This window comes from Cherax quadricarinatus, chromosome 45 (assembly GCF_038502225.1).
Source record: "Cherax quadricarinatus isolate ZL_2023a chromosome 45, ASM3850222v1, whole genome shotgun sequence".
NCBI classification, from domain to species: domain Eukaryota; kingdom Metazoa; phylum Arthropoda; class Malacostraca; order Decapoda; family Parastacidae; genus Cherax; species Cherax quadricarinatus.
This window is the reverse complement of record NC_091336.1, coordinates 2,384,068-2,396,604: the sequence shown is the minus strand read 5'-3', so window position 1 is coordinate 2,396,604 and position 12,537 is coordinate 2,384,068. Positions and strand designations below refer to the sequence as shown.

At 42.0% G+C, this 12,537-nt stretch overlaps 1 protein-coding gene across 1 annotated transcript in view; it reads left to right on the top strand.

Annotated features, from left to right (window-relative positions):
• Positions 1 to 12,537, top strand: part of Crk (Crk proto-oncogene, adaptor protein) — a 443,892-nt gene that overhangs the window by 420,693 nt on the left and 10,662 nt on the right. Inside the window, exon 6 of the mRNA XM_053785132.2 lies at positions 2,756 to 2,851. Within this exon, the coding sequence (XP_053641107.1) occupies positions 2,756 to 2,851 (96 nt within the window). The remainder of the gene's footprint in view (positions 1 to 2,755; positions 2,852 to 12,537) is intronic.

Sequence of the window (12,537 nt, the reverse complement as noted above, 5' to 3'; positions counted from 1 at the left end):
TTCAGCTTGCTCAGGGTGGTACTTCTGCACAAATCTCCTTAATCTTTGAAGAAGGCACTTCATCTACTCCCTCTTCCTCCTCCTCTGAAGCAAGGTCCTTAGCTGGGGTCTGATACTGTTCCAGATGAAGCTCTTCCAGCTCTTCAGTGGTTAGCTCTTCCCTGTGGTCCTCCACCAACTCTTCCACATCCTCGCCACTCGCCTCCAGCCCCAGGGTGTTCCCCAATGCCACAATAGAGTCCACAACAGGCAGATGGTCAGCTGGGTCAGGGTCAGGGTCAGGGTCAGCCTCAAACCCTTCAAAATCCCTCTTTTGGACACAATCTGGCCACAGTTGTCTCCAAGCAGAGTTCAAGGTCCTGGAAGTCACTCCCTCCCATGCCTGGAGCTGTAGATATTGAATTGATTCCTCCAGAACTCTCTTAGGGTCAGCTTTGTGTCTGTGGTTACTTCAAAGCACTTTTCAAACACTGCTTTTGTGTAGAGTTTTTTGAAGTTAGAAATGACCTGCTGGTCCATGGGCTGGAGGAGAGGAGTGGTGTTAAGAGGCAAGAACTTCACTGTTATAAAGCTGAAGTCCCTAGACAAGAGGTCTAATAAGCTTGGAGGATGAGCAGGAGCATTGTCCATTAACAGGAGGCACTTGAGTGGCAAATTATTGTCTAGGAGGTATTTTCTCACACTGGGGCCAAACACTTCATGGACCCACTCTTTGAAAATTTGCCTTATGACCCATGCCTTATTATTTGCTTTCCACAAGATGCATAACTTGTTCTTTATGACATTGTTTTTCTTAAACACACTGGGATTTTCTGAATGATACACAGGTAAAGGCTTCACTTTGAAATCACCACTTGCATTAGCACAGAATAAGAGAGTTAGCCTGTCTTTCATTGGCTTGTGTCCTGGGAGTGCCTTTTCCTCCTGAGTAATGTAGGTCCTCTTTGGCATTTTCTTCCAAAACAGGCCTGTTTTGTCACAACTGAACACTTGTTGGGGTTTTAATGTTTCAGTGTCTATGTAAACCTTAAACTCCTGTACAAACATCTCAGTCGCCCGTTTGTCAGAACTAGCTGCCTCGCCATGCCTTACAACATTGTGTATGCCACTATGCTTCTTAAATCTGTCAAACCAGCCTCTGCTGCCCTTAAATTCACTATCAGCACTGGTTCTAGGAGTTTTCTGTACCAGATCGGCTTGCAACTTCCTTACCTTTTTGCAAATAATGGTCTCTGAAACACTATCACCTCCCATCTCTTTATCCTTGATCCACACCAGCAACAACTTCTCAACCTGATCAATTGTGTATGGTCTTTTTTTGGTTAGCATATTAACACCTTTTGCAACATCAGCTTCCTTGATTTGTTCTTTCTTTGCCAGGATAGAACTGATGATCGACTTGTTTTTCCCATACATCCTGGCTAGCTCAACGAGTCTCACACCACTCTCATACTTCTGTATTATTTCCTTCTTCACATCTGTGGTGTTTCTCACTTTCTTTATCACAGGGGGACCACTAGCAAGTTTCTTTGGGCCCATGGTCAAGCACTAAACACAATGAAATAATCGTAAAATATTTGAGTGAGAGTGCAGGTTAATGTTCATTCAAGCATCAACAAAACCAGACTGGCTCATGGCGCCTGTGTGGGGACACGGACAGAGTGGGCTGATGGAAAACTTACAGAATTATGCTCTCGCGAAGTTTGCGGTCTTGGCGATGTTTATGCATCGGCGATTTTGCCCACTTTCAGCCCCATTTTCGGCCAATTCCACTGTACTAGTCAACAGAAAACATGAATATTTCGCTAGAACTCCATTTTTTCTATCGAATGAGTGCAAGAAACCACCCATTTACCAATTTCAACTATCCAGTACAGTGGTCAGAATTTAGCAATTTTGCCAATTTCACACAAATTTCAAAAGATGCCAATTTCCGAATAGGGTCCAGAATAAACATGAAAGACATTCCTGGCACTAAAATGACATATCCTCTGTTCATTAGTCACGTCTCAAGGCCCCTCTTACATTCTTTTGCTTTCCACTTTGAATTTTTATTCTCACAAAAAATAGAAGATTTACTGTTATGCAGACTACTACATTAGTGTAAAAAATGGTATAAATAATATCAGCGCACTGGTGAAAGAATATTAGACTCACCAGTTGACGTGTATTGGACGCTTGGCATGATTTGTTGACTTTTGAACTTTGGTAAAAATCGAACATTTCTGCTACTTTGAGCTCAATTTCAAGGTACTTTTCATTGTAAAACCAGTCAAAATCATCTCAATTTCTGTAATATGTCTTCCATTCTATAAAATGAGACCAAGAAATCTAGAATACAACAATAAATACCATAAGAAAATACAGTGCAAAGTCGCTGTTTTATTCCAAAAAAACGGTCAAAGTTTTTTTTTTTCTCATTATGCACTGTGTGCTGCAGGATTTTTTTTATAATGTGCACACTGACCACATAGACCCATTCTTTCATACGTAGGCCTACCAGCTTTCTCCCACTAGATTTGAGGGCGCTAGAATTTAGGCATACTAGTACGTCAAAAACCCTGGTTCATAAGCCGTACTAGTACGGCTGAGACCCTCAAAGGGTTAAATACAAATTAAAGCTAAAATAAGAGTAATTCATGGGTATGTACTCTATGTACATAGGAAGTTTTTATGTCCATATAATTTTTTTTTTGCTTGCTATTATTTCATGTTTAAGGTAGAATTATATTATGAGATGATGTTTTCCCACCAGTATGAAGAAGGAGAGAGTATTGCCATGAACTCGACCCCAAACAGAGGTAGCACACAATCTACTGAAGGTACTCCACGTCCTAAACCAAGTCTTCAGGTGAGTGTTATGTTGTAACTTGGCCAAACTTAATGCAATATTTATACAATAAATGTTGAATTATTTAGTGAATTATGTAGTGTATATGGTTGTGATATACAGTAATATTGTTTTAGTGCATCTTATGATGTTGGAGCAGTTTTTATAAGAGTATTGAACTGTGTATCATGGTATGTCTTTTTTTAGGTGACGTATGTGTAAGAATTCATCTTTTGGAGTTCAACCTATTATTCTCTGCCAGGTAGAGAATAGTTCATTTAGTGTACTTAGAGAATGTGTTACCTCCCTATATTTAGCCATTTGGACAAAGGTTTAAAGGTGTATTTCCCAAGCTTGCTTCTTGATATTGTTCCTAGTTTCCATAAAAACCTTAATTAGTTTACCATAGTTGATTAGCAATGTGATTTATTTTTAACTCTACCATTTTCAGTGATCCTTACGACAAGCCTTTACTAACATCTTTCAAGACAGTTTTATAAAGATTTATCAATAAAATTAAAGTACAAAAATACTGTACTGTATTTCAGTAATGTTACAGGAGGTCTGTTGCATTCAAATTCCCTAAGTTACAGCATCTGCATGTACCAACGAGGCATTTAGGAACTAATTAAAGTTTTCAAAGTACCAAGCTGTATAACAAACGTGTATACAACATAACCATCCTCAGTACTGTTGCTTCCTGAAACTGTAGGAGGCATACAAAGCCTAAGGAATGGAAGGCAATAAGATTCAGTCTACATATGGGGATGGTAGCTCCAGTTCCTTGGATTATGAGCCTTTACAGTTAAAAAAAGTAAAAGTAATGCAGTTTTGTAAGCTGGGTGACCTTTTGTTTATAAATTATTGTGATGAAAGTAAAATAATGTCAGTGATAAGTGTAAAATGATAAATACCCAAGTTAACATAAACACTTTCTAAATAATTAACTCTTAAACGGTCCAAACGTATATATATGTTTTATTTTTCCTGCCTTCAAATTTGGCACGATTGGCCTGAGATGGCTTGTCAACATAGAATGGGTCCTATCACTCATTGTGTGCGGTATTAAAAAAATCTGGGACCACTTCGTACCTTGTGGGAGCGCCAGTTAAATTGAGCGCCAGCTAGAGCAAACAGTGCAGCAAACACCAAGGATTCACTGATGTAATGTCATATTAACACTCCTCTTTTAAGAGGAAAGTGATGTTAACCACAAGTTTAGAGTCTGTCTATCTATGTATCTCTGTCTATCTCTGTCTTCCTCTGTCTATCTCTGTCTGTATCTCTGTTTGTATCTCTGTTTACCTCTGTCTGTCTGTGTCTGTCTCTGTCTATCTGTCTCTGTCTATCTGTCTCTGTCTCTAAATGTCTTTGTCAATCTCTGTATCTCTTTCAGTCTGTCTCTCTTTCTATCTGTCTGTCTATCTCTGTCTCACAGGTACGCATAAATACAAGTATACATAGTGTAAATTACCTAGGATAACCCAAAAAATCCAGACAAAGTGCTATACTCTGCTTGAAGATATGAGTAAACGTGATGACGACGCAGTCTTGTGGCTCTCTCTGAGACAGAGAGCTAGACGGATAGACAGATAGACAGTGAGCTTGACAGATAGACAAATAGACAGACAGACATGTTTATGTACCAGCGAAAACAAAGTGAGGGCGATGCTCATCAATTATCACCTCTAATCTTCTCTTATCAGCTGCACCCTCCCCCACCCTTGTGTATGCTCATCAAACGTCAGCTCTTATCATCTCCTCCTCCTCCTCCTCGTTCTCGTTCTCGTTCTCGTTCTCGTTCTCGTTCTCGTACTCGTACTCGTACTCGTCCTCGTCCTCGTCCTCGTCCTCGTCCTCGTCCTCGTCCTCGTCCTCGTCCTCGTCGTCCTCGTCGTCCTCGTCGTCCTCGTCGTCCTCGTCGTCCTCGTCGTCCTCGTCGTCCTCGTCGTCCTCGTCGTCCTCGTCGTCCTCGTCGTCCTCGTCGTCCTCGTCGTCCTCGTCGTCCTCGTCGTCCTCGTCGTCCTCGTCCTCCTCCTCCTCCTCGTCCTCCTCCTCCTCCTCCTCCTCCTCCTCCTCCTCCTCCTCCTCGTCCTCCTCGTCCTCCTCGTCCTCCTCGTCCTCCTCGTCCTCCTCGTCCTCCTCGTCCTCCTCGTCCTCCTCGTCCTCCTCGTCCTCCTCGTCCTCCTCGTCCTCCTCGTCCTCCTCCTCCTCCTCCTCCTCCTCCTCCTCCTCCTCCTCCTCCTCCTCCTCCTCCTCCTCCTCCTCCTCCTCCTCCTCCTCGTTCTCCTCCTCCTCGTCCTCCTCCTCCTCCTCCTCGTCCTTCTCGTCCTCGTCCTCCTCGTCCTCCTCGTCCTCCTCGTCCTCCTCGTCCTCCTCCTCCTCCTCCTCCTCCCTCCTCCTCCTCCTCCTCCTCCTCCTCCTCCCTCCTCCTCCCTCCTCCTCCCTCCTCCTCCTCCTCCTCCTCCCTCCTCCTCCCTCCTCCTCCCTCCTCCTCCCTCCTCCTCCTCCTCCTCCTCCCTCCTCCTCCTCCTCCTCCTCCTCTCCTCCTCCTCTCCTCCTCCTCCTCCTCCTCCTCCTCCTCCTCCTCCTCCTCCTCCTCCTCCACATTGCTGGGACATATAAATGCTTTGTATATATTCCAAGACAATAGTAAATGGCTGAGGCAGGTGTAAATGTCCACCTGTCAGTGTGTTTGTGACAATTTGAGTACAATTTCAGTACCTAATACTAGTGTCAGAACAAAGATTGGTTATAAAATGACAAGAACTACTACAAATTGTAATTATTAGAACATAAAAATTACATAAAATAATATGAAAAATAGAAAAAACTATTTTTTTTTTTTTTTTTTTTTTTTTTCAAAATATTTGGGGTGCTGCACGAGTGAATGTATATATACGTTTGGACCGTTTAAGGGTTAATGTTCAGTATTTTAAATGTCAAATTTGTTAAAACAACCATCTTAAAAATGTATACACAGAGACAGAAGAGTTACCATAGCAAGTTAAATTAACATAAACACTTTCTAAATAATTAATATTCAGTATTTTAAATGTCAAATTTGTTAAAAAAGCCATCTTAAAATGTATACACAGAGACATAAGAGTGTACCTGTTATTGTAAGTTGATCCTGTTGAATGTTAATGCAAATAACTCAGTTTACCTTATTCCTAGTTCAATAAGGCCCCGCTTTACAGAGTTTCACCTCACGGCATTCTACTAATACAGACATTTCAAACTATGACCAAAACTTGCTATTATGGCTCCCTCCACCAGACACTCTAATATGGTCGCCACGCACCACCCAGTTTCTTTACATTCTCCATGAGCTCCACGACTTTCCATTATGTCTGGACATTTTCCAAATTTTCAAGCGTTTTAAAGTTGTTTCATATTATATATACAGTGGACCCCCGCATAGCGAACGCCTTGCATAGCGAACAATCCGCATAGCGAACGCTTTGTTCGCTAAAATTTTGCCCCGCATAGTGGACAAAAACCCGCTCAGCGACCTTCGTCCGAGACGCGTCCAATGTGCGCCCTCAGCCAGCCTCACATGTGCCGCCTGTCCCATTGTTTACCGGCCAGCCTCCGCGGTAACATTCAAGCATACACTCGGAATATTTCATATTATTACAGTGTTTTCGGTGCTGTTTGTGGAAAATAAGTGACCATGGGCCCCAAGAAAGCTTCTAGTGCCAACCCTACACCTCAAAGGGTAAGAATACCCATTGAAATGAAGAAAGAGATCATTGATAAGTATGAAAGTGGAGTACGTATCACCGACCTGGTCAGGTTGTACAAGAAACCAAAATCAACCATCGCTTCTATTGTGGGCAAGAAAACGGCAATCAAGGAAGCTGTTGTTGCCAAAGGTTTAACTGTGTTTTCGAAACAAAGATCGCAAGTGATGGAAGATGTTGAGAGACTCTTATTGGTGTGGATAAATGAAAAACAGCTAGCGGGAGATAGCGTCTCTCAAGCGATCATATGTGAAAAGGCTAGGAAGTTGCATGACGATTTAATTAAAAAAATGCCTGCAACTAGTGATGATGTGAGTGAATTTAAGGCCAGCAAAGGTTGGTTTGAGAGATTTAAGAAGCGTAGTGGCATCCATAGTGTGATACGGCATGGTGAGGCTGCCAGTTCGGACCACAAAGCGGCTGAAAAATATGTGCATGAATTCAAGGAGTACATAGAAACTGAAGGACTGGAACCTGAACAAGTGTTTAATTGTGATGAAACAGGCCTGTTCTGGAAGAAAATGCCAAGCAGGACCTACATTACTCAGGAGGAAAAGGCACTCCCAGGACATAAGCCTATGAAAGACAGGCTTACTTTGTTGATGTGTGCCAATGCTAGTGGTGATTGCAAAGTTAAGCCTTTATTAGTGTATCACTCTGAAACTCCCAGAGCGTTCAGGCAAAAGAATGTCCTCAAGGATAATTTGTGTGTGCTGTGGAGGGCAAACAGTAAGGCATGGGTCACTAGGGAATTTTTCTATGACTGGTTACACCATGCATTTGCCCCCAATGTGAAAGATTACCTAACTGAAAAGAAATTAGACCTTAAGTGCCTCCTGGTGTTAGACAATGCCCCTGGTCATCCTACAGACGTGGCAGAGCGACTTTATGGGGACATGAGCTTCATTAAGGTGAAGTTTTTGCCTCCTAATACCACTCCTCTCCTGCAGCCCATGGACCAGCAGGTCATTTCCAACTTCAAGAAACTGTACACAAAAGCTCTGTTTCAAAAGTGCTTTGAAGTGACCACAGACACTCGATTGACTCTAAAAGAGTTTTGGAAGGATCACTTTAATATCCTCAATTGTGTAAACCTTATAGGTAAGGCTTGGGAGGGAGTGACTAAGAGAACCTTGAACTCTGCTTGGAAGAAACTGTGGCCAGAATGTGTAGACAAAAGGGATTTTGAAGGGTTTGAGGCTAACCCTGAGAGGAGTAGTATACCAGTTGAGGAATCAATTGTGGAATTGGGGAAGTCCTTGGGGTTGGAGGTTAGTGGGGAGGATGTGGAAGAGTTGGTGGAGGAGGACAATGAAGAACTAACCACTGATGAGCTGATAGATCAACTTCAAGAGCAAGAGGCCAGACCTGGGGAAACTGGTTCAAAGGAGGGGAGAGAGAAATTGAAGGAATTGCCTACTTCAAAGATTAAGGAAATGTGTGCAAAATGGCTTGAAGTGCAAACCTTTTTTGATGAAAATCACCCTCACACAGCTATTGCAAGCCGTGCTGGTGACTGTTACAATGACACTGTTGTGAACCACTTTAGACAAATCATAAAGGAACGAGAGGTACAGGCCACTATGGACAGATATGTTGTGCGAAAGAAGTCCAGTGACTCTGAAGCTGGTCCTAGTGGCATTAAAAGAAGAAGGGAAGTAACCCCAGAAAAGGACTTGCTACCTCAAGTCCTAATGGAAGGGGATTCCCCTTCTAAACACTAACACTCTCTCTCCCCTCCTCCCATCCCATCAATCATCACCAGATCTTCAATAAAAGTAAGTGTCATGTAATTGTGCATGCCTTTTTCAGTTTGTGTGTACTAAAATTAACATTTTTTTGTGGTAAAAAAAAATTTTTTTTCATACTTTTGGGTGTCTTGCACGGATTAATTTTATTTCCATTATTTCTTATGGGGAAAATTAATTCGCATAGCGAACATTTCGCATAACGACCAGCCCTCTTGCACGGATTAAGTTCGCTATGCGGGGGTCCACTGTATATATATTTTTTTTTCCAACAAACCAGCCATATCCCACCAAGGCAAGGTGACCTGAAAGGAAAAATGAAAGTTTCTCTTTTTTAATGATGTGGTGGCGGCAACATCGACGAATTCCACATACGCGCATTACAATATTTAGCGGTTTTTATAGTTTTTTCTTTTCTTTTCAAATTTTTTTCTATTCCTACTAACATTTGGGGCCTGAGAGACCAATACTGTATATAATTGATATATATAAACTCACTGTATTGAACACAATAACCGCACTAAAGTTACTATCATATTATTGTTTACCACTGTTGTTTATTACAATAAACATGCACAAATCTTGTATAATACTAATGTTCTATCATATATTTACATATTTACAATCACTGGACATGGTTTTGAAACTGCTGGAGCTTGTGGAACTCCTTGAAACAAGGCACCATGCACAGAGGCACCTTACATTCCTCACACATAAACCGAGTGTCTTTGCGTCTTTGTTGCCGTCGTTTTGTTTATGCACAGACAACACATCTCTTCTGAGCAAATTTCTTCTGAGTTGAAGGAAGCTGTATTATGAAATGATCACCTTCCCTCCTCAAACGCTTGGGTATATCCTGAGTAATTCGAGGACCTTGTTGTATAGCAGGTGTTCTTACCTGGTACTTCATTATGAGTTGTCTGACAACAGACAAACAAAATTCACCATACGGTGGTCTGTTGCCAGTCTTTATTTGGTACATATTATATGCATTGAGCATTGAAATGTCCATGAGATGGAAGAAAAGTTTCATGTACCACTTGTAACTCTTACGAACACAGTCAACAAAACCAATCTGCATGTCACATTTGTCAACCAAGCGCATGTTTTGTGTATAATCAATCACTGTCACTGGTTTTTGAATACGTTCATTAGTCACTCGATCAACTTTGCCACTGTCTTGCATTTCATTACGGTGAATGGTTGTCAACAATGTGACATCTCGTTTGTCATGCCACCGTAATGCCATGATGTCATTGGCAGTAAACACCTGCATGTCATCACCACGAGCACCTGCGTTGAGCCTGGGCATATGTTTATGATTAGAACGCACTGTGCCACACACATCTGTCTTGTTCACTCGCATGAAATCACTGAGTAATGGGCTTGTGTACCAGTTATCGGTATATAATGTATGCCCCTTACCAAGATAAGGTGCCATCATGTTTCTCACTACGTCACCTGAGATACCCAATAACATCTTGGTATCTTTCAATGTTTTACTTCCCGTGTATACAACAATTTCCAACACCAGGCCACTGTCACAATCACAGAGTACAAACAGTTTTATACCAAAGCGTTTCCTCTTGCTCGGTATATACTGCTTGAATGACAGTCTACCTTTGAATAAAATCAAACACTCGTCAATTACAAGATTCTTGAATGAATAAAAGTATATGCTGAACTTTTGTTTGAGATACATGAAAACATTTCTAATCTTGTATAACCTGTCACTTCTGTCAGGCCTGGTTTTGTCAGAGAAGTGCAACATACGTAACAGTAAGATAAACCTGTTCACTGGTATTATTTCACTGAAGACCGGGGTAGAAATTAGCTGAACTGTGGACCAGTATGCTTTTATATTATGCTTATAGACATGAGGCATAAGCATTATTGTTGCAAAAAGCAAATACATTTCTGCAACAGTCATCTCTTTCCACCTGTGTAGTCTTGACTGTGGTGATATGATCGTATTTGCCATGGTGTACTCAAAATACTTATTACTTTCCCTGACAATTGTTTCCATCAATGGCTGTTCAAAGAATAATTCAAAGAATTCCAGTTCATTGGCCGTGGTTCCAAGAGGACAAGTAGGTAGAATTCCACTTTGAGAGTCATCAAAGTGGTGAGGCTTGGGAACAAAATTGGGATTTTGCTGCCAATCCCACATACGGTTTGCTGGTGGATACTGGACATCATAGGCTGGTTGTGCGGGTGGTTGTGGTTGTGGTGGGCTGGTGGCTGACACTCCGCTTTGTCCTTGAACTGAGGAGTCAGCAGCGTGGGTCCCACCCTGGGCTGGTGAGTCACGCATGGCGGTGCCACTACCATCACCACTAATACCATCCACTGATGCCTGTGGTCTATCCATGCCAAGTGTAGCCACATCATCCTCACTATCACTATCTAAAACTGGTGTAGGGCCACGGGATGTACTCCGTGATGTACTCCGTGATGTACTCCGTGATGTACTCCGTGATGTAGTCCGTGATGTAGTCCGTGATGTACTCCGTCCCCTGGGCACAGCATATGGTACACTACCCGAGCGCATGCAGCGGCGAACATACCGACGCTTCACTGGTGAATATGATTCCTCACTATCACTACTCGAATGATCGTCGTTCGCAATAAAATCACAATCTACGTCACTATCATCATCATTACTGAAGTCAGAGGCCTGGCTACGCGAAAATATTAATTTTCTCTTGCGTTGAGGCACAACCGACCGTGAGTCACGAGTGCCCACACCAGAGGTAGAAGGTTGAGGATCGTCAGGGTTTTCTGCACTATTGTCGATATCCTGGTCATTCTTTCCGGTCACTAACTGATCAAAGCCATAGAATTCATCTTCATTTCCACTTCCATCAGTGTCAGAACTATCAGATAGGAAGAGGAGAGTCCCAATTTTCCGGGGAGTGAGAGCTGACTTGCGACGAGGCATTGTGAACAAGGGTAACTGAGCCGGCGTTCCCACAATGCTATGGAGGCTCCTAGATTTTTTGTTTATGGCGCACACCCACCATGCAGACCCGTTCTCTCACATGTAGGCCTATGAGCGCTTTCACGCTAAATTTGACGGCGCTAGAATTTTGGCGTAGATCTACGGTTTGGACACTCAACGTGAAGCCGTAGATCTACGGGACAGACCCTGAAAGGGTTAAAATCACTAAGAGTGTCTTATTAGTCTCAAAGCTGCCATATTAATAGTGATGATAATAATAAAATGGAATAATCACTCTGAAGCTCATTAAATGTCATATGTTAATATAGATATTTTCATTAATCCATCTATGCTATTTTTTCAAAATTATATAATAAACATGCTACATAACATATAAACATGATAAATACACCCCACAATAGAATAAATTAACATAAACACGCTAAGATAACAGGGATATCTTGCTACTCCTACTTACACTTTGGTCACACTTCACAGACACGCACATGCATATATATATATACATACATCTAGGTTTTTCTCCTTTTTCTAAATAGCTCTTGTTCTTTTTTATTTCTTCTATTGTCCATGGGGAAGTGGAAAAGAATCTTTCCTCCGTAAGCCATGCGTGTCGTATGAGGCGACTAAAATGCCGGGAGCAATGGGCTAGTAACCCCTTCTCCTGTATACAATTACTAAAAAAGAGAAGAAGAAAAACTTTATAAAACTGGGTTGCTTAAATGTGCGTGGATGTAGTGCGGATGACAAGAAACAGATGATTGCTGATGTTATGAATGAAAAGAAGTTGGATGTCCTGGCCCTAAGCGAAACAAAGCTGAAGGGGGTAGGAGAGTTTCAGTGGGGGGAAATAAATGGGATTAAATCTGGAGTATCTGAGAGAGTTAGAGCAAAGGAAGGGGTAGCAGTAATGTTAATTGATCAGTTATGGAAGGAGAAAAGAGAATATGAATGTGTAAATTCAAGAATTATGTGGATTAAAGTAAAGGTTGGATGCGAGAAGTGGGTCATAATAAGCGTGTATGCACCTGGAGAAGAGAGGAATGCAGAGGAGAGAGAGAGATTTTGGGAGATGTTAAGTGAATGTATAGGAGCCTTTGAACCAAGTGAGAGAGTAATTGTGGTAGGGGACTTGAATGCTAAAGTAGGAGAAACTTTTAGAGAGGGTGTGGTAGGTAAGTTTGGGGTGCCAGGTGTAAATGATAATGGGAGCCCTTTGATTGAACTTTGTATAGAAAGGGGTTTAGTTATAGG